A 27,669-nucleotide genomic window follows, 5' to 3' on the forward strand; every position below is an offset into this window, starting at 1 on the left:
TGTCTTTGTTCCGCGATGCTGCCAGCAGGAGCTCCGGCGGCGATGGCTCCGTGCCCGGCACACCCGGCGGCGCCCCCGAAGCCCGCTCCGACCGCGGGGCTGCAGCTCCACCTCCCGGCCCGGCCGGGGGCGGTGCGCGGGGACCGAGGGCCGGCCCGGGATCCCCCGCCCCTCAGGGCGCTGCACCGCCTCCCGCCCCCGGCCCGCCCCGGAAAGGGCCGCCCGGGCCCGTCTCTTCCGGGGCGGTGGGTCCGGCATGAGCGACGTGGTGGAGCGGACTCTGAGCGCCCTGCCCGGGCTGCTGGGGCAGCACGACCCCGGCACCGGCCCGGGCGGCGCCGGCGGCCCCGCCAGGGTGTCGGCCACCTCCCGGCTCGGCAGCCTCATCCGGAGCATCACGGCGCTCACCTCCAAGCACGTACGGGCTGCGGGGGCCGGGCTCCGCTCCCTGCCCGGGGAGCCGGCGCGGGGCTGGGCTGGGCTGGGCTGGGCTGGGGGCCCCGGGCACGGTATCTCCCCTCGACCTGGGTCTGGCTGAGCTCGGGACCCCGCGATAAGTCTTTGCCGTGCCGCGTTGTGCCCGCTCTGGGGGCACGGAGTGGGCAGGCACGGCCACACTGCTGTGCTTGAGCAGCCCCGGAGCGAGGCACCCGCTGCTTTGGGAAGAGTGTGGGACACTTAAATTAACACATCTCCTGTGGTTCTTGTTACCTACGAAATGTATGCGAAGTTTGATCTCTCTATTCTAGGAAGAAGAAAAATTGATCCAGCAGGAACTAACCAGTTTGAAAGCAACAGTTTCAGCCCCCACCACAACACTTGTAAGTTCTGTTAGTGGTTATTACAGGCTATGGGAACAGCACACCAAAGGTGAAGTACAGCAGTGTTCTCACTCTTTTTTCTAGATGGATGTGCAGGTTATCTGTATTATAGATTTTTAATCATCAGCATTAAAAGATACCGATATGTGTGGTTTTGCAGCACATTTAAAATAGTGATAACACTGTGATTCTGCTTGATGTGAATAAACTGTAACAGTATGGCACTGAGAATCTGTCGTTCTGTAGTTTCTGAAACAAAGCAGATGAACTGCTTCCATCAAATCATGTTCTTTGCAGGCTTACATTGTTCTTATAATTAGTTTGTGCTCTGTAAGAAGCTGTGCTTTGTTGTATGCACCGTTATCGCGTCTGAGTTGCGGGAGATGATATATTGTGATTTGAGGTAGTTAATGCTTGTCTCAGTCCCGTACAGGAGACTTTTTTTAGGGGAAAAAAATCAGGTTTTATCTATGCATAGTGAGAAACCATCCTGGGTCAGAGTAGCACTTGGTGAAAAATAATTTGTGTTAACAGTGTAATCATCTGAACGCTTCTGGTTATTCATATTCTTTATGTTGGTCATAGTTAATGTACTGTTGATGCATGCTAATCAAAATAAGAATTTTTTAAGGGTCATATATGGGAAGTTCTGCCTTTATAGCAGAAATTAATATCGATTTTTCAGAAGAGATTCATAGCAAAGAAAAATCACAAATACCCTGATTTTAGAAAACATATGTGAGTGGAGATATGTTTCTGTCAGATACAGTTCTCTGCTTCATTAGAGCAGCGAAGAAGAGTATAAAACATGACTGACTTAAAATTCTCAGTAATTTAAATTTGCTATTTCAGAAACTGATGAAAGAATGTATGGTGAGACTCATCTACTGTGAAATGCTGGGGTACGAGTCTTCCTTTGGATATATCCATGCAATCAAGCTTGCACAGCAAGGAAATCTTTTGGAGAAGAGAGTTGGTATGTGCATGGAGCTGTAGCCTTAATAATGTTCTCAAATTCTGTTTTTGAAGTTTCTCAGGATTTATAATCCATCTAAAAATACAACTTACTTAAAATGTTCCTCTGCGTTCTTGATCTTATTTCATGGTCTCTTAATCTTTGAAATTAGCTGAATCCTTAGTTTGTGTGATGCTTTGTATGTGCTTGAAGCACAGAAGGCAGGGGAAATGAAATTGTGATGATTTAAAATAAAATTCATTGTGTTGAATTGCGGCACCAGTAAACAAATAATTTAAGAGAATGTTTGTTAAACATATCAAACAGAGAATTAATTTCTCTCAAGCTCTGGGGTTTTTTTCAAGTACTATGGTACAAGATTAGATAAAGATGGTGATGTCGGTCATCTGTCAGACACATTTTCTGTTTTGGTGCTTGTAGGATTATTTTTTTATTATTTTTTTTTTTTACTTTGGAAACAGTTGTAGGGAATGAAGCAAATAGGGAGATCCTTATAGCATAGGGGCAGAAGTTCCTGAGGAAATCTGAAAGTTTAGTTCAGATTTCTTTGAAATTCCATGCCACTGGGATTTCCTTGCCTACCAGTGTGGCTGTTAACTTGTTTCCAATAGATTTAATTTGAGGGACCTTTCAGCCTGTCTCATTGGAGAATTTCCTTGCAGTTGCTTATTCAGCTGCCTAGTCCTCTCTGTTCAGACCTCTCTGTTCAGAGAAGATACTGGTTTTCCAGGAAGTGATTTCTCATGATGATCTTGACTGCTCTTTGGATATAACACTATCATTATGTCTCTTACTTTTCACAACTTAGGAATTCTTAGCTGTTAGTTGTTGAGCTTTACTGCAACTTGAATATAACTGGTTTGCCTGGAAATAAAAGAAAGTCTTGGTATTTAAAAATGGGCAACTGTCATCCAGCTGGGTTTTTTTTGTTGGGTTTTTATAGTTATTTAACTCTTATATTACAGTCTTAAGTTTTCTATCTTCAGTTTGCTTATTGCTTGAAAATAGTAATGGAGGCTGCTTTCTTTTATAGGCTACTTGGCAGTTTCTCTATTTCTACATGAAAATCACGAACTGCTGCTTCTACTTGTGAACACAGTTGTGAAGGTACAGTGGTTTTGGAGGTAAAAAAAGAAGGAAAATCTTAAAGGCACAGGACAGGCCGTTCCCATGTGCCAAGAGATGAGCTGGTAGGGAAGAAGATCTGGTTGAACAAAGGGCCTTATCTGGAACTGAGGGGGGAAAAAAAGAGAGTTTACAACCTTTGGAAGAAGGGGAGGACTACATAGTAAGAGAGGATGAGGAAAAGGCTGAGGTACTTAAAGCCTTGTTTGCCTCAGTCTCTGTTGGTAAGACCAGTTCTGTGGGTACCCAGTCCCTGAGCTGGAGGACAGGAGCAGAATGAATCCAAGGGGAAATGGTCAGCAAGCTGCTACACCCCTGAGACACACACACGTCTGTGGGATGGGTGGGATCCACCCAGGGGACTGGAGGAGCTGGTGCAAGTACTCTAGAGCACAACTGTGATAAGAAGCAGCTGAGGGGGCTCAGCCTGGAGAAAAGGAGGCTCAGGGGGGTTGGTCTCTTCTCCCAGGTAATAAACAACAGGGTGAGGAAATGACGGCAAGTTGCACCGGGAAGGTTTAGATTGGATATTAGGAAAAACTTCTTCACTGAAAGGGTTGTCAAACATGGGAACAGGCTGCTCAGGGCAGTGGTGGAGTGACCATCTCTGAAGGGATTTAAAAGACATGTAGATGTGGCCTTAAGGACATGATGGACTTGGCAGAGCAGAGTTGAAGGTTGGACTTGATGGTCTTAAAGGTCTTTTCCAACCTAAACAATTCTGTGGTTCTGTAAATTAAACTTGGACCAATTCTTTCTGTTTTGTTATACAATATCTAAGTTATGTACTAATTAGTTATATCTTCCTCTCTTAAGTTGCTGTTTCTTTGGTTAGCAATGAAAACTTGAAATGACTTTTCCTGTCTTTTTAATTTAATCTTGGCATTCCTGCTGTCAAAGCCATGTTTTAAATTTTTTTCAAAGGAGATATGCTATAAACTTGCCTTTATAAAAATGTACCAACTATGTACCTCAACTCCAGGAGGAACCATGCATGCATACTGCAATGTCAGCTTTTGCTTTTAGGTGATGGCAAGTACCTCTTGCCTTCTTTGAATTCTTATGATAACTTTGACAGAAAATGGAAATATGCTTTGGAGTTTGACACTGACAATCTATTATCTAATAATATTTCATAGGTGTTGTCTTCTGTATTACTTTCTCTTACATGGAGCAGTTAAGACTTATATTACAACTCTTCTGTGTAATGGTTACTTTTATATTGCAGTAGGCCAAAGTCAGATAAATTATAGATTGAAAGTGATGCTCATTTTGTTGCTGTGATTGAAAACTGTTTTATAATATTTAAAAATATGACTTGAAACTCCTAAGTGTGTAGAAAAAGGTAAAAAATGAGAGTCCACAAAGAATTAAACCAAAATGAGGACTAAAACCTATCTGGGGCAAATTGACAGAGCAAGTTATATCACTGGAAATCTTACATATTTAATTTGTTTTGAAAAATAATTGTAGTCTTGCGTTTCCTTAATTCATCCATCCTTTTTTGGTTTAAGGTTACAGTGAGCTATATCTACTAGTTTTAATTGTATTTGGAACAGATTGAGTTTTTATTCTTTAGTAGAATGCTACATGTAATTTGCATTTGCTTCTTAGGGAGTAGGTAGTATTTTAGTGTACAAATACGTAATTGGCAGTACTATTGAGCTTGCTTGTTTCTTTTTTTAATTCTTTTGGCTCAGTCAAAGGCACTAGAGAGAATACTGTTGAATTCTGTGAGTGACTCATCCCCCTGATCCAGCTGGGGGCTCAATATATTTTTGCAATCATCCAACTATTTGAGTAAACAAAAATTGATTGTAGCTCCATGTGTTAATGCTACGTTGATATTTTAAATGTACACATCTCTGAAACACCAGTGTGAGGAGATGCCTGTTCCTTCTTGCTGCATAAGAGAAGGAGAGAACCTGATGAGCTCAGTGGGAGCTGACACATCTCAAACATGAACAGACAGCAGTATGCTGGCAGTGGCTGGGCTGTGTAGGTGGGCTAGATCCAGCCTGCTTGGGAAAGATTTGGGGTATGTCTGTGTGGAATTGAAAAGTCTGAGTAAAAAATTACTGTCTTATTTCAGGACTTACAGAGCACTAATCTAGTAGAGGTCTGCATGGCATTAACTGTTGTCAGCCAGATCTTTCCGCGGGAAATGATTCCAGCTGTTCTTCCCCTAATAGAAGACAAGCTCCAGCACTCTAAGTATGTATTCATTTACAGAATTTCAAATGACCTTGTGTGGTTGAATAACTTAATTTTGTAGGTAGTTTTAGTAAACTGGTGTGTCTTTTCTAATCTGGTCTTTCTAATCATTACCTTTGGAAATTGTTCCTCCTAGTTTTTTCTCTTGGATTATAATGTCGTTTATTTGCAGCCTTGACTGAGTACTGGATGGGTATTAATTTTTTTCCTAGCCAGTCTTCATAGGTAAATGTAATTGAATTTATTTCCTGGAGTCCTTTTAATGAGTAGGGATGAAGAAGTGTTTGTAGAGTAGGTGGAGAAACAGATTAGGATCCTTGAACTTTACTGATACTTTTTCTTAATAAAGCTTTTTATAGAAACTTTGATAAAAGTATACCTACAGATATGAATATTGTTTGAATCTTAGTTTATAGTATCCCATACACAGAGGATAATACTGTAATTGTTTTATTGATTAGATAGAGAACTGTAGAATCAACTCAGTAACTTCTAGACATGTATTTTTTGGAGCTGCACATACCACCACAAAAGATTAGTCATAACCTATTTTATTGTTTATTTGCTGGCCATTCTTTTGAATAACCAATCTGACATCAAGCCCTACTAGGCTTTAAAGTTTGCTTTGTCACTTCTTCACTTAGGTAGTATTGCCAAGTCATTTGTTACCAAATATGTAAAACACAGGTTTTCATCTCTCTGCAAATCATGACTGGCCATTTGATCTTACAGTACTCTAGAAATAAAAAGTGCAAGTTGTTTTGTGAAGTACTTAAAATACACAGGCAGCTTCATTTTGCTGCGTGTAAATCTCATTTCAGGGAAATTATCCGAAGAAAAGCTGTTCAGGCTTTATATAAATTCTATCTCATCGCTCCTAACCAAGTTCAGCACATCCACGATAAGTTCCGGAAAGCCTTATGTGACAGGGATGCTGGAGTCATGGCTGCTTCCCTGCATATTTATCTGCAAATGATTAAGGTAGGCAAAGAATTGGAAGCACAACTGAACTTGGGAGATATTTTTATGTGTTTTCGTTTTAAATCCACAGGGTACCGTACAGAAGTTTTGCAGAAAAAACTTACTTGTAATCATTAGAAAAGGTAATTTGTGTGATCATGGGCATCTGTGTTATGTTTGGTTATGCCAACTCTCCATTTAGATCCACTTCTTGCATGATCTGAATGCTCAGCATCATTGGATCCTTGCCTGGAGGATCTCAGTTCTACGGTGTGTTTAAGGGTTTGATGGAATTTGCTTGTGAATATGTTACATCTGCTCCCTTTCCAAATGTGTGAGAAAAGAGCATAGATTTAAAGTGAAGAGCTTATGAGTGTTGGGGAATGAGAGTAGAACTTTAATTTAAAGTAATGGAACCGTCAGCACAGATATTTTGATCCTACACAAGTTTTGGATTGTTTTTACTTTTGAGTTGCTGTATCAAACTGTTTGAATTGTGTTTGTTCTTCATTATGTAGGAAAACTCATCTGGATACAAGGACTTGACTGGGAGTTTTGTAACCATCCTAAAGCAGGTAGTGGGAGGAAAGCTCTCTTCTGACTTCAACTATCACAGTGTGCCAGCACCATGGTTACAAATTCAGCTTTTAAGAATATTGGGGCTGTTAGGAAAAGATGATCCAAGGTAACCAAATCTTTCTCTGTAATTAATAATTTGAAGGTACAAAGAGTACAGTCACAGCCTGAACCTCACAGACAGCTTGGGTTTGCTTGGTTGGTAATTTTTAGGAGGATTTCAGCGTTGAAGTTCTTATACATTTGTTATTAATCAAGACAGTGAGCAGGCTAGTTCTGCAAAATTTGTTTCTTAGCTTCTGAATTGGCTAAACAATTGATTGTGGAATATGCTTAAAATATATATTTTGCTGGTTACCAAATAACTGTATGAAAATCCAGAGTAAAGCTATTTTAAAAGTGCTACCATTTTGTGAGGACCTAGTTGTCTGTGATCCTTTTCCTGTTGATCTTTTTATTTATACCATATCACATTCTTGTGATATGGTAGATGTTTATTTGAAAGCTGCAAATATCTTGTTAAATGCCATTTAGGCTCATCTTATAGAACTCCTCTGTGTTAAAGTGAATTTGTGGATATGAATAATGGTCCAATTTCTATACTAGACTTTGAACTGTGTGGCAAAAAAAGACCACATGCTTATTAGTGCTGCAATTAATGTTAAATATTTTTTCTTAAACAGGACAAGTGAATTGATGTATGATGTTCTAGATGAATCTTTAAGAAGAGCAGAGATAAATCATAATATTACATATGGTGGGTGAGGTTATTTTCTGTAACTATCAGTCTTTGAAAAGATGGAAAATTGTGAGTAGTTGATTGTGCCAAAATACTTACTTAGTGCTTTAGAAATATCTAATTATTTTCTTAATAATATTCTTGAATGTCCAACTAGTAAATAGTAGAACAAGTGATTAAGTGTTCTTTAAAACCATTTGATCCAGACAAAAGAAAAATGTAGTTATGAGTGATTACACTTTCTTATATGAAGTAATTGATTATTGCATGTTTTTCTTTCCGTTGAGTTATTCATATGCTACTCTTCCTCAGCTTTAGTTTTGTAACACTTTAAAAGTAGGAGGTTGTCTACTGGACAGTTCAGTTACTGAACTACTGTACTGAATTACAAGAAAAACTGAAAATTACATCATGATTTTTAAGCCCTAATTAACTTGGGAGACTGACTTGGTCTGAATCTTTGCCCAGATTGTTGCCACAAAGGATTAATTACTTTTTGTGTGTTGTTCAGTTTACTTCTAGATTTTTCTAAAACTACAAAGTGTTTTTTGGTTTGTGTTTTGATTTTGGGATGGCTTTTTTTTTTTTTAACAAGGCTGTTTTTGGGATGATTTTGGCTGTTGTTAGAAGCTAAGACATCATATGAATTATCAGAAAATATTTCGTCTCAAATCCTTAAGAGTTGCCCATTGGCTTTCTGAAGACTGTTCCAGTCCAGTGCTTTGAGCAACTATAGGAGACTTGAAGGTTGGAAGAACTTTAAGGACAGGAAGTTGTGTGGGCAGTGGCAAGGGCTAATAAAAATATGTATATAGTAAAAGAGATAGGCTTTCATCCTGTTTTTCCTTATGTCAGTGGGTACTCTGTGATTCAATTCAGTGGGGGTGGGACAGCACTGCAGTTCCTTGAGACAGTCACTGAACTTGTTTGTTAAAAATTTTTGAATTATAGAATTATTTAATACACACTAATAATGTGTCTTCCCCCCTTGCAGCCATCTTATTTGAATGTGTCCAAACAATTTATACAATTTATCCCAAATCTGAACTACTTGAAAAAGCTGCCAAGTGCATTGGAAAATTTGTTTTGTCTCCCAAAATTAATTTGAAGTACTTAGGTAAGGCTGCCTGATTTCATTATGCTGTTTTGAATGTGGCCATAGTAGTATGCATTGTCTTATATCACTTGCAATCACATTCTAGGTTTAAAGGCTCTGACCTATGTTATCCAGCAGGATCCTAATCTGGCCCTTCAGCACCAGATGACAATAATTGAATGTCTGGACCATCCAGATCCCATTATTAAAAGGGAGGTGAGTGAATTTTCAAATGTCAAAAATTAAGTTAATTTTTAAGATGGTAATAGTTTTTCTGAAATTAGTAGTGTAAAAGGGATATTATTTTTCAGTTACTGTGAGAGGGTAGTTAAAACAATATTAATGTGACAAGCTGTGTAGGTAATCAGTGTATTTCATTTAAAACTTGCTAAACAAAGATAGTTACTCAATTTGGCATCATACTGATTTTACTGTTTGCCTGCTTCCTTTTTTGTGTCATCAGAACCAATTGATTTTTTTTTTGCTTTCTCTTGCAGACTTTAGAGCTTCTCTATAGGATTACAAATGGACAGAATGTCATTGTCATAGTTCAAAAGATGCTTGACTACTTAAAAGAAAGTAAAGAAGAATATGCTATCATCAACCTAGTTGCCAAAGTAGCAGAACTAGCTGAGAAATATCCTTTTATTTTTCTGAACTAGCTGAGAAATATCCTTTTATTTTTCTGAACTAGCTGAGAAATATCCTTTTATTTTTCTGAAACTTTGAAGTCAGAACTCAGGCATATGTAACATTTATACCTTTCAAAGCATCTTTCATGATCTTTTGAAACAGGAAGTGTTACAGCTGTGCTTTCCACTCTTTCAAAAAAAAAGTATGCAAAAGAGAAACATATACAAACATGACTGCTGTGTTTCTTGTATTTCACGGAGAGAAAGTAATGGCACTCAAAATATTTTATTTTGGCTTTGGAGTTTAGCATTAAAACCTCGTGTTTTTAAATTCAAACTAGGAAGTCTTACACTACTGCAGGAGGGAGTGCTATTCTGTAATTGTGGAAATGATCTATCAGAGAACTAACTCTTCATTGGTATATGGATTTGAAGAATAACACACTTTGATAGAAATAAAGAAAAGATTCTTTAAAAATGCCAAAAAGATTGAAGTGCTGGCTAGGGATTTGGCATGTTAGACCTGCCATTGCATGATTTTCTGTGTGCACTTCTGTCTGATAATTTGAGTTGTAAGTGCTTTTTAACAGAAAGCTGCCTTACCATCCTATTTGTACACTGCTTGGAACAGAGTAGTGTACAAAAAAGAGCTGTGTTGTCCTGCTCTATGCAAAAATAAGGCAATATCAATGTTTCTTAACTGTTGAAAATGTCTATTCAGTAACTGCATTTTCAGGACTTGATTGAGGGAAGGCAGAAGCTAACTTTCAAAGTTAGCAAAGGCTGATCAAATTTTAAATATGTTAAAAAACTTCTAAATGCGTTTAAAAAACCAGTAATGCTTTCTGTGGAGTGCTTCAAAATGTTCATTGTTTTCATAAAATTTGTAAGTCAACAGCAAAACACTGCTGAAAATAACAGCTTTTCTGTCATTGATCAAGTGATGTTGGGTAAACAAACTCAAAAGATTATGCTGGAAGCCCAACACGGGACAAGTGTGAGCTTAAAATAGAGTAGTTCACATATGTCAACATGTCTGTTCCTGCTGTGTGAGGTCTACTTCACAACTTTTTCAACAGGGCAGTAACTTAACACTTCTCTACCTGACTACCAGTTCCCATGAAATGTATGGGAAATGCTTTCTGAAAGATGCAGGAATATTTCCTCTTCAGTTAGATTGAACTGGTATTTGACCATCAGATCCCCAACTTACTGGGGAGATTAAGATGGGTGTTCCTTAGGAAACACACAAGTAAGAAACATAAAGTTGTGCCTTAGCACTTCATTCCTTAACACCTGGACACGTATGCTCCTAACAACGAGTGGTTCATCCAGACAATGAATGCTGTGTTTTCAGTCGGAGGTGATGTTGTGCATCCTGACATCCCAAACAACTTTCTGAGGCTGTTGGCTGAAGGTGAACAACTCTCTGAATGCTCTGAAGAATCAGACGTGTTCCTTGATAATCTGGGTTTTTTTCTTAAAATGTACTTCAAAATGTTTGGTAGGATTTGTTATTTGTGTTTCACGGAAATCTTATATTGTTTTCTGTCTAGGATTTGATGATGGAAAGGAGGATCATCAGCTACGGATGTATGCAGTGCAGTCTTATTTATCATTACTTGGAGAGGAAGATGCATTGTATCCACAGAAATTCCTTCAAGTTATGAGTTGGGTAAGGTAGACACATGGTCAAAATCCATATATGAGGAAACTGTCTAAGGTGGTGATGTTTTTAATGAATATTTATTAGACTCTTGTATTTTTAGTCATGAGTTTGTTTTTTTTTTTTTACTTGAAATCAAGCTAATATGCTGCAATCCTATTTTAGTGACCTCTTTGGTGACCAAGGACTGCTTGTAGTTTGTAGAAAAGCTGTAGAAAAGCTCCCTTTAAGGCTGATGGAATGGCTTAGCAACCACCTGAACCTGGCTGCATGTTGAGAGCCTTTCTGTCTTCATCAGAACTAGGCCAGATGTGGTTTTGAAATGCATTTTTAGCCTGACCAGGTGCTGTGCTGGTATTATCTGGTACCTGGGTAAGCTTCAGCTTCCACCCAAGGGAGAGGCTGCAGTGTGAACAAATTGTGTTTTCTCAGGACCTGGTTATGTTTAGCTTTCTTCCCAACAGCTGTTGGATTTTTAAGAAGCTAAAAGTTGGAATCTACTGAGATAAACACAAAGCTAACTTCAAGCCTTTGACATTGAAAACACAAAATGGTAAAGAAATAATTTAGAAGATGTTTAAAATAATAATTTCTTGAACATGAGGTGGATTTTATTGTGTTATTTAGTACTATATTCTGATTTCAAAACTGAAAGCACTGCTCTGTGTGACTAAATGCGTGTTTTGTCTGTTCTTTGTGAATAGGTGTTGGGAGAATATTTCAGTCTTGTTACAGATGTTGATCCAGAAGTTATTTTGACAAAACTACACAGCCTGCTGAAGAAGACTTATGTTACTTCTGAAACTAAAGCGTGGATAATGGCTGCAGTCACCAAGATAGCATCACATACCTCCTGTTCAGAAACAGTTGACAAACTCATCCAAGAATTTAGCAGCTCTCTAGACACCTGCATAAGACAATATGCCTTTGAATTGAAACATCTCTGTGAAGACAAAGCACTGATGAAAAATTTGCTTCCATTTGATGCTAGTTGCAATGATATGGTGGTAAGACAGCTGCACTGTTTGTTTTTCATGAACCTCTTTGTAGTTCAGGGGGTTGAATATTTCGGTAAAAACGTGTTTTCAAAATGAATGGTATTTGCAGTTCTGACTGGTGTTAGTTGAGTCTGCTTAAAGTGAGTTTTCAGAAACACTTTTTCAGGCATATGTGGTGAATCATAATGTTCTGTACTGAAAGATAAAGAACCACAGTGTTAAGTAAGCTGGAGTTGCTTTTAACAAGATGATCATTTCATGCAGTGGTTTATTTGTAGTTGTCTTTTGGGTTTTTTTAAAGACGTGGTAGGCCAGCTTTAGTGATATAGTACTGCTTTTTAATCCATAGGGTTTTCTCCTACTTAGAAACTACTGAACTTGAAATAATGGAAAAAATATTGGAAAAGAGGATTGATATTGCTGAGGTTTTTGAGAGGGTTTGTTTGAATTCAGTATTGTCATATAATGGTAGTATCAACCATTTTTGGAAGATTCAACTCTGCTTTTTTTTTTTTTTCTGTTTTATAAATTAATATAAAAGTCAAATAGTGGAGGAGTTAAGTTACAAATCTCTAGCTCAAAGTCTGCTTCAACATACTTGCTGAACCATTGCTGTTGATACAGCAGCTCTACTGGTAGATATGGGAGATGAGAGAGTGAAGATCCTGATCTGATGATAAGACACAATATTCTACTGGTAACACCAGGCTCAGATATAGCAAATATTTTCACTGCCTTTTTGTTCCTTTTAATTCTGTGTAGGTAGATGCTTCCTTATCTTTTCTGGATGGGTTTGTGGCCGAAGGACTTGGTCGTGGGGCAGCACCATATAAACCTCATCACCAGAGGCAAGAGGAGAAACTTTCTCAGGAGAAAGGTGAAAGTTTGCAGCATTTATTTAATAGCTGGTAAATGACCTGATAAGTATTAACAATTTAAGTTTACAGTTAATACATTTTCTTAAAGTAATAGTATCTTAATACATCTCTTGTGTGTAAACAAGAGCTAAATTCAGTTTAGATTTTAGTTCCACATCAGTCTAGCTGATGGATATATGTTGTTATTTGTGATGGGAGAAAGTTTTATTATAATCTCTGCTGGTCTGTAGGATTTGAAATTTATGGGGTTTGTTAAAGTGAAAGCCTGAGAAGTCCAGCAGTACAGGGATATCTGTTTTCAGAAAACAGATTTCTTTCTTTTTTTTTTTTATTCCTCATTGTAATTATAAGATTGTCTGTCTTGCAGCTCTGAATTTTGAACCTTATGGATTGTCCTTTGCTTCAAGTGTGTCCTCATCTGGTGTCACTGGCAGACAGTCCCCCACTGGTTTATCTTTTGGTTCTGATACATCTGGTAATAGTGCTGAGACAGGGCACAAAGAGTGAGTTAACCTGTGTTTGAAATGAAGCACATTTAAGCTTCTGTTTGTTGTCAGTATCATGTCTTTGCTGCTTCATTACATGGAACTAGAAAGAATGCAGTTGAACTTGGAAACATCTGTCATGTAAAAAGAAATTCAGGTAGTGGTATCTTTATAATTACTAGGAAAACCAACGTGGTTAGACTCTTTTTCCACTTTCTTCACAGACTACAAATTAGGTGGTGGTAGATGCAGTAAAATGGAGACAAGATTACCTGATAATTAATTTATCGTATTCCCATTAAAAACAAGTGTAACCTGTAAGAAAAAGATGACAGAGAAAAAATACTTAATAATGTGCCTTTTAAGGAAGCTTTTTTTAGATAAAAGTGAGGCTAAGATTTTCAGTGTAAGTTTTAGAACACTACAAACTATTCCAGGTCCATAACTTCATACAAATTAAAAAATTAATTCATAGTCCTGTAAATTGGTTACAGGAAACCTTTTCAGAATCTTTATGGGAAAATGTCTTCCCAGAACCTCTCTCCTGGGGAGAAGGATAGATACCATGTTGCTTATATTTACCTTTTAAAAAATTACTCAAATATATTATAAATGTAGTCTGAAACTCTGAGTGGAGGTGGCAAACAGAGTGTACTACTGGTTGCAGGTGTTTAATGCTGCTTAATATAGGTCTGTACTTAAGTAATGTATAGCCTAGTCCAGGTTTACATTTGTGGGATGTTTTAAAAGTAATGTAACATTACTAACATAGAACTTCATGTAGATGCAAGTGTTCACTTATATTTCACTGCTCACTGTGTCTATCAAAGTACCAAAGTTGTGAATACCAAAGAGTGTTTGAGTATTGGAGTTTTTTAAGAACATGATGTTCATATGGCTGATCCTGCTTTGTTTTGTTTGCTTTTTTAGGACAAATACTCTGAAACTTGAGGGAGTACGTAAGCTGTGGGGAAAAGAAGGTTATCTTCCAAAGAAAGAAAAAGTAGGGAAAGAAAATGAGCCACAAACAGTTTCTTGTGGCAGCTTATTAGCAGGACAGGCAGGTGACCCTCCTGTGTTGAGGTCTGATCAAGGTGCCAGCCTCACTGAGGAAGACAAAGAGAAGCAGCAGTTAGCATCAACTTTGTTTGTTGGGCTGGGATCAAGTGCTGGTGTCAGTCTGGTAAGTGGCTCTTTTGAGACTTAACAGTTTATAGTTTACATATAGCCTTATCTAAAATTATAGATATTTGTATGCAAATGAAGATCAAATTAGTGATAAGACAAATTTCCCCTAAGTAACTGAAAAGCTACTGAAAATTACTTTTACCATCTGGTAGTTTGTTAAGAACATGAAACAGCTTGGATATTACTTGATGAAGCAACATCTGGAGCAGATCTGGTTTGGTAACTAGAACTTCCCTCTGTTTATGTGTTGTGCTTCAAGTTTAAGTCACAGTTTTCCTGAACAATTGTTCTTTGACCCAACTTTGCAGAGTTGTTGCCATTCATTTGGCAGTAAGGCTAGAGCTTTGACACCCTGTGTCAAGACCATTTTTAATATGTCAGTGGTAGTATCTGGAACATAAGAATTCACCATTAGGTAGTCTTTTTAAGACTGGCATCTTATTAGCCAGCTCACATCTTGGCATTTATCACTGGTTAACCAGAAACTGTTTAGCTGTGCTTAGTTTTATTAAGAGCTTTTAGTTTAAGAGAACCTAGAGTCATACTTGCATTATAAGCTAATTCAGTACCCTGTAAGAAATACAACAAAAGCTGGAATCCATTAAAATGTCTGGAATCTGTTTGTATTTGTCATCTGTATTGATTCCTTGTCCCTGCTCACTGTTTCATTGTGTTAATAGTAACAGAACCATGTTTTTCTTTTCAGATGGGGAAAGCGGACACAGCTACCCAGAAGTTCAAAAGGAAATCAAAGATAAACGAAACTCAACCTAGTGAGGAGGCATCAGACTTCAAAAGTAGTGCTGCTTCAGATTTTGGTCCCTTACTTGATACAGTACCTATTAACACAGAAGACTCTGAGGAAAGTACACACACAAGGTTAAGGAAAGCCTCCCTGTGCTCTTCAGATATTGTAGAAGATAATTTAGCATTTGAAACACCTCAGTCTCTTAAAAAATCTGTGCTGGATGACAGACTTTCAGATAATAGGGTGTCACAGTCATCTTTGTTTGCTGATAGTAATATTGAAATTTTTCAGCCTTCTCCAAGTGCTCAATGTGAAAGTGCCAGTGAAACACCATTGGTTCCTTCCTTACCAGAGGAACTTGAAGAGCTTCCTCACTCTGAGGTACTGGAACTTCATCAGAGTGATGCCTTAGCTCTGTATTTATGTAAGGCGTGGACAGATGACTCTTTGTTGCTCACTGTCTTAGTTTCCAATAAAACCACTTCTGCACTTAATGCTCTGAACTTAGTGTTTGAAGAAACAGAACACTTTCAGGTAAGAAACTGTGTTTCCATTGTATTTGAGATGCACGTGGAACTTCTCACTTTTCTCTTGCATTTCACTGTGCAATGCTTGCTTTAATGTAATAGTCATGCCTTTTTCCAAAGTATTTCCTTAAAACTTGTGGTTACTGCTGTTACACACATTCTGAAGGGCAGTGAGAGAAATCTCAATATAAACTTAGTGTTATTTGGTTTAAAAGTTAGCATCTCACTTTTTTAATTATATGGAGTGCTTGCCTCCATATAACAAATCCGTGTGATTCCGTTACTTCCCTGACATAAAATTTGTGTAGGCTTGCTTTGATTTCCTCTCTCCTCCTTTCCCCCAAAGCTACCAGTCATATTTCATTCTCATGCATTCAGCTGATGGTGCAGGAGAGTTGGTCAGTTTATTTTTTTGCATTGACCACATCTGGGATTTAACTAGGGTTGGTAAAAGCATGTTAGAGTCTTGATTGAAACTTCATTTAAATATTTGGAAAGATGGCTAGGAATTACCAATCAGCATGACTGTCCACAGATTTTGCTAGAAGAAACACAGAATTATTAAACACTCAGCAAATGATAACTGGATAAAGAGAATTAAGCAGGAAAGGAACTGCTAATTGGTTATGGAGTCTCCTTCCTTTCCTTTTCTAACTTGAATCAAACCTGTCCTTGCTAGAAAGTGGGCATTTCATGTCTGGTTTTTTCTTGTAATTCACTTAAGTTTCCACACAGACCACTACCATGGATAGAATCTGTGTTACTGGTTTGTTTGAAGAGGCTGGGGACTGCTGAGTAATCTTGAAATCATCCTTTTTATTAGGGAGGATTTCTCAACTTCTTACTTTTAGCATATAGCTTGAGGTATGTTGCAAATGCTGCTTGCTTATATTTTGAGACTGAACTACAGAATTCAGGTTCTTGGTGCAGTTATTCAGAGGTGGGGGAAGCCGATTACCAGAGATGAGTTTCACCACTGTTTTACTACTCACAGAACACCTGTAGATGTTAATTATTGATTTATCCTTCATGAGGGCTGAGAAATAGTAGTTCTGTTCACTTGTCAAATAGTCCAAGAAAAATCAATGGAAATAAAAGGCACTTACACAATTTTCTAGCTGTATCTTTATCACTTGCGAAACTTGACAGCAAGACTTACGTTCTATATTCCTTTTAAAACATCACATAGATTTTGGAGAGTCCCACCCACCAGTTTCCTGTAATTGAAGCTCAAAGTTTGGAACATTGCCAGAAATGTGTGAGGATGAACAAAATCTGTACCCAGGGAATTCTTTCTGGCTCTGTTAGTTACCAGTCAGAGATGGAAACTCGCCTTGAATTTTCAGTAACTTTGTCACTGATGGACTTCATCAGGTAAATAAAAAAAGCTGCATTTTTTTAAAAACACCTGTACTCAACTCAGTATTAGACAAGGGCAGGATGATTTGGGTACTGACTTTGAAAATATAAGACTCCTTCTTGAGCAGCTAGTTTTAATCTGAGATTACTGTTAAAGATAATAAAGGGTTATTTTACACTTCCAAAACAGAGGAAAAGTTCCAGCAAGAAGTACAAATCCAGTGAGGATATTGACAGTAGCTGCAGGTTAGAATAGCCTTGAATTACAGAATGTGTTTTTGAGGAGGCTGAAAACTGAGTGAACAGAAGGGCATGATGTTTTAAAATATGGCATAATGTAAACATGTCAAACTGAAAGAAGTGATTTGAGTGCAGGGACCAGAATATTATATGAAAAGGCTGACAATTTTTGCAGGGGAAGAAGAAAACTCATTCTTCTAATTTTGGAACACTGCATTTATTTTAGGAGTAGAAAAAGCAAGTGTCCTTTTTTCCAGCAGACTTTTCTTTTGAAGTGAAATCCATATATTTATTCCTTTAAAATTTAGAAACCTAAAGCAAAGAATAGAAACTTCTATGCTAAGAGGAGTTTGTTTAAACTAACATGAATTTGCTTATTGCTTGTTCTGTTGTCCAGGTGCTTCCAGATATGATTTTTTTTGTGACTTACATATCTCATTTTGCTAAAATATGGGGTGATCTTTTTTTAGGCCAATGGAAATGACTACAGAAGACTTTGGAAAACTGTGGTTGTCCCTTTCCAATGATGTGAAACAGAATATAAAAATGTCGTCTTCCCAAGATTCCCTTTCAGCAGCCTTGAACACACTGCAACAGAAGCTGAAACTCCATATAGTTGACATTATAGGTAAGTGAAAGTATATTATATATGGTATACATATAATATATACAACTTTTCCCATGAAAATGGGTGCATGGAAGTGAGTATCTTAGAGTTTGAGGCGGGGAATGTTTGGGAGGACAGTAAACTCGGGACTGTTTTCTGTGGACTTTGTTTGCCTTACGTGGGGGTCTTTGTGAAGGTGATGTAAAGATACAAGTGAACAACAAACAGTAAATTTTACAAAGGAGGAAACTTGCATTACGAAGAGTATTGGACAGGACAAAAAGAAGGGAATGAAGCTGTGGGACAAATATGAAGCTGGGATTTTAGCGTGATTTGTGGTGACTTGTTAGAGGAGTTAGAGGGAAGAGTAGAAGAGAACAACACACATGGAGTTTGAAAGATACATTTATGAAGTATACTGTAGCAATTGTTATTTGTTACTTCTTTTTTTATTTTTCTGTGGTCTTTTTTGTTTTAAGGTAATGAGGGAATACTGGCATGCCAGCTGCTTCCATCTGTGCCCTGCCTGCTGCACTGCCGTACTCACTCAGGGATGTTGGCTGTGTGGTTCAGATCACCTTGTGCTGCCCTTCCAGATGGTTTGCTCTATCAGTGTCAAAAGGTGATGGGGGAATCCTAATAACAATAGTGCCTGCCTTAACCTGTTTGGGGTGTGAAAAGATTTATACAGTTGCACAGATAATTACCAAAGCTAAATTAAGATACTGCTTCTTGGAGTATTAGAAGTTTTCTTCCAGCTGGCATATGTCATGTGGACTTGTGGGGAAAGAGCAATGACCTAAATTACGCCTGCAAAAACATGCTCAGGACTGTACAGTACATTAAAGTATTGTAACCTGTTTCAGTGAAATGTATATTTCTTAATTTTGTTGTAAATGACGGAAAGTATTTATTTTTATTATGCAGCTTTTATAGATGCCAATGATTACTTCTCATGGCAACTACTTAAATATGATTTTAAAGGAAAACATATTTCCATTATAGGGTCAGACTCGATCAGTTATCAGGATCATCTAATTTTATTTTGGTAATTTTTCTAAAGCTATTTTTAAGCACTGTTGGCAACAAGACCCATACTGGTGGCTGTATAAAGTAACTTATGTAGCAACAAATGCACAGTTTTAAAACAGTTAAAAGATTCTAGGGAACAAAACACTTCCCATGATCTTTGATATTTACCATGGAAGTGGTAACATCTAAACAGTTTTTGATAGGAGTCAGGCATGTGAGATCCCATGGAAGCACCTCCTGGGGGATGATCTAAGGCCCCTCGGGTTAGTCCCTGTCTGCAGTTCTTCCTGCCTCATGTTTCAGTCGTGTTCCCTTTCCATTCAGTGACTGTCACTATTCTGTGACAGTCACTGAATATTTGTGCATCTCTAAAGCAAAGTTTGATGTGGATCAAGCCTGAGGTGACTGAGCTGGGGGTACTTGGCTGTGGACGTGTTGACCTTGGTTGTCAACATGGGTAGTGAAACATGTTCATTGCTGTCCAGTCAACCCTATAAACTTAATCTGGCCAATATCTCTGTCCATGAAAAATTCACATGGGGAAAACTTTCATTTATTTTTTCTTCTAATTATTTATAAGCTCAGTATGACTCCTCAAACCTTTGACTTGCACAGATGTTGTGCGTGCACTGCTAGGAACTGCAGCAAGGCATGAGAGATTAAATCAGAGCAGTACACATGGAAACTGTGTCTGAGGAGGTTTTCTCTTCCTGAAATAACCTCACAGTCTTGAAAATCCAGCAATCTTAATTTATTTAAATGCTAAATGAAAACTAGTACTGCTTAATATTATTTATAGCTGGTCATGTTTTCTATTTAAAAGCATCAAAGGTTGTACACACAGTTCAGACATGGTATAAATGGATTCCACAGTGGAATTCTCTCCTTTGTGTGTTTAATAGTAACAAGGAAACTCTCTGTTATATTTCAGCATTACTGATTCTCACCTGATAAGCACTGGTTGTAAAGAAAAATAAAGTATTGTTACTTTGATGTTTTGGTAAATGTTGATGAAATTGTCTTAAGAATGTTAATGTGCTGATAGTTTGGGGTTTTTTTAAGTCATGCTACTTGTGTTATCACAAGTATAATCATACAAGCAAAACTGTTTTTATTGCTGTTTCAGTACCCTCTTACTGAGGAATTTAAAGTGCACTGAACCTGTAAATATATTTAATGTTCTGCATACTTTAATGTTTACTTGGCACTTCAAGACAGTTTATATAAATGAAAACTGATTTATAGTGGAATAATTTCCAGCAAACTATTTCCCTGCTGGTAAATTGCGTTATGCAATTGGACTTCTGTAATCATAGGAACTATTAATACAAGTATCTGTTTGTGGCCTATGCATTCAAACCATTTCAGCAATGAGATGTTACTGTCTTAGTGTTTAAAAAGAACAGCAAAAGACAGCAATGCCTTCTGTTGTTCATGTAATGTTCTTTGTAACCTTTTTCACTGTATGAATAGTGTATGTCAAAGTGTCAATATTCTAATTGCTTTATGGTATTAAAACCACTTCAAGGAGTTTGCAGGGAATTGTACCTGTGTTGGTCTTTATTTTTGGATTGCCCAGCAAATGTTGTTCTGAATCTATCACCATCTTTGCATTTCTTGCAGTTTAATAAAATTCAGTTTTATTTAAAAAATTAGCTTAATCCTTGTTACATGTTCTTTGCCACCACATATAGCAGTGTTTCTGCATGTTAAGAACTAGTTTCTATTTTAATTGTTTCTCTTTACATCTGGACAGTGATGAAGAATGTAACACCACAGAAGTCTTGAGTCCATTGGTGATTTAAATATCCCGTGTCTCACTTGGAGGTACCAGAAGACTGCAAGACTACACTTTAGATCTTTGGAACAGCATTCTCTGTGTCGCTTATGTTGTCCAACCCTCTTTTTGGAATTCTGCCAGATTGTGTGTTTTGGTTTTAGGCATCACAGGAGACTTGAGTATCTCTTGTTATTCGTAGTTGACAGGAATAGCATTTTGTTAAGTTCAGTGCTGACATAAGAAAGCATTGCAATAGAGTTGGGAGCTCGGGGAGTTGGACATAACAGCTGAACTGCAGGTGGCTGCAGCCCTGGTCTAAGTCAGGGGGATGGTTAGTGTAAAAAAGCTGCCAGTGTGTAACAGGAGTCCTGGCTGAACTGGGGAGTTCAGGCCCTTGAGAACCTCAGCAATTCAGTGCTGGAAATCCCTCTGATCTTCTTCCATCATCCAGCTGTCTCTGAAATATGACTGCATAGATAATTATACAAAGAAATGTTTTTCCATCTGGTTCTGTATTGAAAATCCTTTTGTGACTATCTTCCTCCATGGTGTTCCCAGTTACTTTTCTGTGTGACTTGGTAGATTTTGAAGGCTTAGGCTGTCTTCCAGGAAAGGGATAGAAACAGGCTAGAAGGAAGAGAGCACATAACCAGTTTGCATGAAGAAGTTTGGTTTCAAGAGGCAACCAGAGGCCAGTCAGTATAAACTGACCTTTCTGAACTGGCAGGTTAACAACGTTTGGACCAAACCCTGGGTACCAGGACACCTCACTCTTTTACTGCTGTGTGCCATGGGCAGCTTGGAGTTCTGAACATCTGGGAGTCAACAGGTTAGTGATTATATTGGATCCATATTCCAACTGTTTTGTCAGCTTCTCCTTCCTTACCCCAAGTAATTTCAGATATTTTTAATGAAACAAATACTTTAGTAGGAAAATGGACAGCAGTGCAGCATGGCAATATGATGTAGGGTATCTTCCTAAATATAGGTCAAATCTCTTGTGTTACATTACTTTCTGTTAGGTATTCCCAAATCCTCCTCATCCTTTAAGGACCTAGAAGAGTAAATTTGTGTAATGGATGGCACTATCTTGAGTTTTTCCTGTACTTGTGAATAGCTCATAAATGACATTGTCTGATGGCTTCTAAATATTGGAAAGGTGTTTATCTCCTATAGAATCCCACCAGTAGTTTTTCAGCCTAAAAAGCTGTATTATCTTTTTCTTTGTGGGTAAGACTGTGCATTGTCTCTTTCTGGCATTGATTTATGTAAAAACAGAAATAGATCCACTTAAGTCATCCAGGTAAAAGTTGCTTTTGCATTTCAGTTGCTGTGGTAAGAGTTAATTGTGCTTTACTTCTTGGTTCTCTTCAGGGTCAGCTATTTATGTGCCCTTCTGTAAGAACATTTCTCTAGCACAAATCAGGTCACATGTTCAGTGTGAAGTGCTGCTCAGTGGTACAGGGACCCTTTCATTAGAGTGCCAGAAGTGGTCACTCCCATGAGAGTTTCTTGAACATTAACATTTTTCTCTTTATTACATAAAACTGGCAGTGATGCAGCAAAGAATATTGTGTCCTGCCATGATATGATTCATAAAATTAACTTGACAGCAATGCTTCACCAGCAGGGAGGTTCAAAGCACCACTTAGGAAGATTGCTTTAAACTCAGATTTCAAGGTAGTTGTCAGTTTTCTCTTTGTGCCAACCTTTAATTGCTTTCAGTATAATTGCCGTGTGAGTTGTTTGCAAATCCTGAGCTCCTTCAACCAAAGCAGTTTGCTTTTTCTGGGAATAAGGATGGGAGAATATGTGCCTGCTGTTGTTAAAACATTCTGGTAGGTTCTAGCACCTCCATGTTTAAAGCACGGCTTTGAAATCTGCCAGGGATGTGTCTTCCCTGTAGTTTAAATGACATGGAGCTAAACTGAGCTAAATACACCATGGGACACTTTCAAGAAGGTACTTGCAAGAAGGATAGTGAGATCTTGGCCTGCAAGGTGCTCTGCCCCTGCCTCAGGCTGCTCGTGTCTGTTCCAGGCACCGGCTCAGGCTAAGCCCAGGGAGAAGTGGTACCTGAAGGCAAGAAGTCTGTGCCAGTTCCTCCCCGTGGCTTATGAAGGAGTTTCTGAGCTCAGTGATGGGGCTGCTCCACTAAACACACTGAGCCAGCATCGCTTTGTAGCTCAAGTGCTGGAGGACATTGGGGAAAAACAGAAATTCTGTTTGCTGCTGACACGTGTTGGTGTTGGGTGCGTGTGATGCAATAGGGATGGTAGAATAAATGAATCAAAAGGAAACAAAAAAGGCAGTAATCACACATTTTTAATCCACAAATGTGATAATACATAATATACTTAAGGTGACCTGAACATTGCCCATATTTCAGCAATGTTATTACATACCAAGCTACAAAAGTAAACAATGAATATACAGGATGTGCAAGTATGAGAAATACTTGAAAACACCTCTTCCTTTAAGGCTACTCAGATTATTTATAAATAAAACAACAGATGTTCAGCTGGTGTGTCTAAAATACCAGAATCTGAATATTGATACTTGCAACACACAAAAAGTCACAGATACAGGCTATATCTTTCCTTAGGACATCTTGAATGTTGAATAATCTCTTTTTCTGGCTTTCAAAAAAAGAACTTAAATTTGTTTGCCACAGATGAAACACGCAAAATCTGACGTGTGTGCACTGGGACAGGAGCATTGGATACGATAAATACTGTTCAAAAGCATCAATTGACAAGTACGTGCTTGGAAGAAATGCAGGTAATGTGCATGTAAATATGGCTCTGCACATGGCTGAACTTGCAACCCCAACTGTTGGTATTTCACTGCTGTTTTGCAAAGGGGTTGTCCACCTTCACTGCTACTAAATACACTTTTTTATGGTTAAAGGAAATAGGTGGGGAAAATTTACATTGTTACAAACTGCTCTGCTACTGTCTTTCATTTTTACAGTGGTTCAAATGAGTTCTGGGAACAGATACAAATCCATCTCGCACAACCCAAGTGAATATGTGACCCGGGTATGTGTGTTCTCAACTGAATAAGGTGTGATGGTAAAAATTGTTGTTGCAAGAGATAAAATATCTGGGGTGAGGAAAGACAGAAGAATAACAAAGTTTTTGAACAGTTTTCTCTCCCACCATAGTATTCAAGAGTTTAAATGAAATATTTTTTTTTCTTATCCTAGTGAGTGATCAACCCTGTAAGCTTCCCTAAGAGAGAAATGGCTTTCAAATATATTTTCTTGTCTTTGTCAAATTTCAAGTACATGCATCTCTGTATTATATATACATGAAAGGGAAGGTGTTACCTCTAGATAATGGCATTTTCTGCTCTCTGTGCCAGATGAAAGGAGAGGGTACCTGATGCTGCAGTGTCAGGAGCTAGAGCAGGAGATTAAGATGTAGAAGGCAAGGAGAGGAGAGATTTCTGAACATGCTTCCTTTACTCTGGGTCAGTCAGCACCTACCCAGATTCTACAAGTGGCAAAGCTGGTGTATCTGCTCTGCTCCCATCCTCCCTTCATCCTAAAGGGACTGTACAAACCCCACTCTTTCTTGGCAAAATGTTTTCAGCTTGAAAACATTAAAAAAAAAAAAAAGCCACTGAAAACATTCAGAACAAAACTCATTCCAGAAGCTCACCAGAGTCACTAAGGCTGCTCTCGTTTAGCTACTGTGGATATGCTACACTCAGAGGCACTGCAAGAAGAGTGGATGGGCATCCTGTTGTATCCCACCTCTGATTACTGTAGGCACAAATGTCATGGGCACATTAAACCATGAGTGGTATTGAGGCTGAATACATTGAGGACGGGATGGAAATGGTGTCCGTTGTGCTTCTCACAAGGGAATGTCAGAATCTTCACAAAGAGTATTTTATTCTGTCAGGCAGAACAGTAAGAGCACAAAGAGCAGCACAACCTTCAGCCTAAACTTGCCTGATGGTACCCAATACACAAACCCTGAGCGTGGGGGAACTGCTGGACTGCTTTAGTTTTCTGGTTACCTTTGAGCTTCAACCACTGAGCTAATTTTCAAGATTAAAATGAAACCTTCTATTAGCAGGTATAAAACAAAACTCTGATGAAAATATTGCTTCCTAGAGCAGTTCTTTAAATTGTCTCCCACTTCTACTCAGTTTGTATGATTTGTTATTCCCCTATTAGATTTACATACCATTTAAATTAAGAGAGGTCTTCTCCTATTAATTCCTGATCCCTTTGAAAGGAGCGAACTCAATCCACTACAGCCTTATTTTCTGTCAAAGCTTTTTCAGGTAGTGTGGAAATAATAAAAATATATGCACCAAGGGCCTGGGAATAAATTCCATGCATTGCTCTTGCCTTCACCTGTCTATTTTTACATAGCCATGCATGTGAGTTTCCTGTCTTGTGTTCAGCCTTGAACACAAAGCTAGCAAGATCCTGGGGTATAGCAATCTCTTTCTGAACAACACATATCAGCAGCCTTGTTCACTCTGCTCCTTGAGAAAGACTAAATTATCTGAACAAAACATTAAAATTGATAGCTTTCTGATTTAAGTTTTCCACTTCATCATGAGCCTGGTGAGCACTTTCTGGACCCTGTGGGGCTGTAGTAAGACTGATGGGAAGGGAGCTCGCTTGCCAACCACGGCTCATGAAGGGTGGCCAGTCCTAGAGAGAAGTTTTTGTTTGGTTTCTTGCTTCTGAGCGTAGTTTCAAAGAACCTTCTCATCGAGTAGTTTGTTGATGCCATTGCAGATCTTTTTGAGGTATGGCCGACAATCCCCATCCAGGCTGTACAGGGCAGTCAGAAATTCCACATCCGCGAAGTGGTTGAAGACGTGGTTGATGCGCCCGTGGGACCGCGGGGTCAGGTGTCGACCTACGAGTTCGTGCACAAGATCTTTACACTCATTGAGAAGTTCTGCAAGCACATTCCTGTCAAAAGTGTACTCTACCTCGTAGAAGCTGACGATTGTCATGGCAGTTTGGTTCAGCTTCTTCCTGAACTTGTCTACGATCTCCAGCTCTTCTTGGTTGAACTGATTGTTTCGATAGAGGATCCCGATTTTTATTGCCACTTTAATCAGGTCTTTCATAATTTTATGGGCTTCCTTTTTGTTTCTTGTGTGTTCCTTCGTTACTTTGTACAGCTCATCGAAGATTTCACTGCTTGTGTCGTCGATCAGCATGTTAGCCATGGTTTTGGTTGCCATTTTACTCAGGATCTTTTTCTGGGCTTGCAATGCAAGATTCTTGGAACTGAAATAATCAGGACCTGGTTTGGGATAGAAAAAAAAGAGAAAATGTTTATTTTATTTGTTGAATTATTTTTGCAATCAATTAAGAAAAGTAGTACCCACATGCTTAACTGAGACACTGATTAACTGACATATAGTCATGACTGCAGTAACAGGAACACTTCCAACACATTGTTTACAGGTATCCTTGGGGTTTTAGATAGCCATGTTTCAGTTCTTGCTATCACTTTATTTGCTTGCACATAAAGAACAGAATATTCTGGCAGGGGATATCTATGCTGATACTTTGATAGTCTTTTAATTTTGAAGTTCAATATTAAAGCTTTCTTAGCAGAGAGATCTGCTGAGATGTTGTGGTCAAAATAATGCATAAAATATCAGAGACAAGCAAAATGAGATACTGACAAGCAATATATGAACCTGAGAGAGTTACACTTTGGTCATTGGGAGGCACTGTTGTGCCACAGTTATGCTAAGCAGCATCTCACATAAGGGCTAATAAAGCAGATCCATAAGCAAGGATTTATTTTGCCTTGTTCTCTAGTAATAATAATTCCTTCCCCTTTTGTTACCAATTTGTGAAATTAGAGAATGTGATTTTTGTAAAACATTGGTGCTTCTGTGCATGTGATTACTGCTAGACAAAAATACCTGAGCTATTTGCTCTACATTTATCAAATAATTATCTTGGATTTTTTATCTTTTACCCATCTGTGCAAGTTTCACTCAGCAGAGCACCCCAGCACATGGCTACTCCTGCTGGGCTTTATCCCATGAGTTTCTCTAGTGCTTGGTACAGATTAATTTGACCTTCCTCTGTTTTTCACAATAATGTTGGCTTCTAACTGGACCTACATGGACAAAGTAAAGGAAATATGGATATGAAATAATCATCCAGGTTAATACTGGGGAAGTGAAGTCTCTGTTGGATCAAAGGGCACTTTGTCATTGCAGCCAAGCAGTGATGAGTGTGTGTATTGGGTGTACAGCTGGTGAGTTCCCAGTGATGGCAGAGTGGCCTCTTTGGTACGAGACACCTTCCTCACCTTTCCCTCACATCTCCTCTCAGTATCTGCTCATGCAAAGGAGGTGCCCTTGTTTCCCTGCCAGCTGGAGACCTTGCTCTGCTCACTGGGAGACCAGAGCCAGGGATAGAGGTAACTGCATCCTTCACCAGCCGCTGGGAAATCAAACCACTAAGGGATTAAAAATGACAATAAAAATCAACTCTTCCAGTACTGATTTGATTGTGGAGCCTGAGTGAGTCTTAAGCTGGTGGAGTGAGCTCCAAGGCCCTTTCCAATCCTCAGCCCATGAACACTGTCACCCTGCAGTGCAGCTGCTGTCTGCTGGTGCTCGTGGCACAGTCTGACCCATGGCAGCCTCTCCTTCCTCCCTGTGCTCCCTCCACCCCTGTGTGAGGGAAAAAGAGATGCTGGTTGCCACCACACTTCAAATAAGTAACGCTCTGAATTTAAAGTCCTCTGTTTAAATCCTGGTTTTCAAGTTAGCTGGAATATTAAAGTTGTCATCTTTCTTTGTGTGCTACAGCTGTACTGCAGAGCAATGTTGAAAGAGTAACATTTAATTTCAACTGAACCACCACCTGGAAAAAATAATTCAATGTGCTTAAAAGAATTGCCTGTCGTTTGGAGAGAAAATTGTGGGGCTGAGCTGCTGTCTGAAGGAAATAGAAAAACTGTGATTTAATCTAGAAATGATAAAACCAGGATGAAAGCATTCTTTCACTTAGC

The 27,669-nt window shown here is 38.6% G+C and overlaps 2 protein-coding genes across 5 annotated transcripts in view; one reads left to right on the forward strand and one right to left on the reverse strand.

Moving 5' to 3' along the window:
• Positions 1-25,482, forward strand: AP4E1 (adaptor related protein complex 4 subunit epsilon 1). 4 transcript variants are annotated; one of them, XM_051797138.1, is made up of 24 exons: positions 1-418; positions 754-821; positions 1,674-1,797; positions 2,831-2,904; positions 5,015-5,136; positions 5,958-6,117; positions 6,615-6,781; positions 7,356-7,429; positions 8,406-8,528; positions 8,614-8,723; positions 9,005-9,144; positions 10,444-10,556; positions 10,696-10,814; positions 11,510-11,812; positions 12,566-12,680; positions 13,049-13,184; positions 14,097-14,349; positions 15,061-15,636; positions 16,819-17,003; positions 17,699-17,856; positions 18,315-18,457; positions 20,624-21,476; positions 23,621-23,688; positions 25,413-25,474. In XM_051797138.1, the coding sequence occupies exons 1-22, from the start codon at positions 16-18 to the stop codon at positions 20,624-20,626; spliced, it is 3,669 nt and encodes a 1,222-aa protein (XP_051653098.1). In that variant the 5' UTR covers positions 1-15; the 3' UTR covers positions 20,627-21,476; positions 23,621-23,688; positions 25,413-25,474. The 4 variants fall into 4 exon arrangements, with proteins under 4 accessions (XP_051653098.1, XP_051653099.1, XP_051653097.1 ...); XM_051797139.1 differs by lacking the exon at positions 23,621-23,688 and having other exon boundaries at positions 25,413-25,482; XM_051797137.1 differs by lacking the exons at positions 20,624-21,476; positions 23,621-23,688; positions 25,413-25,474 and having other exon boundaries at positions 18,315-20,615.
• Positions 22,955-27,669, reverse strand: part of TNFAIP8L3 (TNF alpha induced protein 8 like 3) — a 46,413-nt gene continuing 41,698 nt past the window's right edge. The window contains exon 2 of the mRNA XM_051797159.1: positions 22,955-25,932. Within this exon, the coding sequence (XP_051653119.1) occupies positions 25,370-25,932 (563 nt within the window). The 3' untranslated portion in view covers positions 22,955-25,369. The remainder of the gene's footprint in view (positions 25,933-27,669) is intronic.

This window comes from Manacus candei, unplaced genomic scaffold, assembly GCF_025592945.1.
Source record: "Manacus candei isolate 608988 ecotype Guabito, Panama unplaced genomic scaffold, ASM2559294v1 h1tg000046l, whole genome shotgun sequence".
In the NCBI taxonomy this organism is placed as follows: domain Eukaryota; kingdom Metazoa; phylum Chordata; class Aves; order Passeriformes; family Pipridae; genus Manacus; species Manacus candei.

Excerpts from the sequence above, each read along its gene's own strand:
- AP4E1 (XM_051797137.1), top strand. The coding sequence starts at position 16 with ATGCTGCCAGCAGGAGCTCCGGCGGCGATGGCTCCGTGCCCGGCACAC. Across the intron at positions 5,137-5,957 it reads GACAAGCTCCAGCACTCTAA|GGAAATTATCCGAAGAAAAG; the intron begins GTATGTATTCAT and ends ATCTCATTTCAG. Across the intron at positions 17,857-18,314 it reads CCATATAGTTGACATTATAG|GTAATGAGGGAATACTGGCA; the intron begins GTAAGTGAAAGT and ends TTTTGTTTTAAG.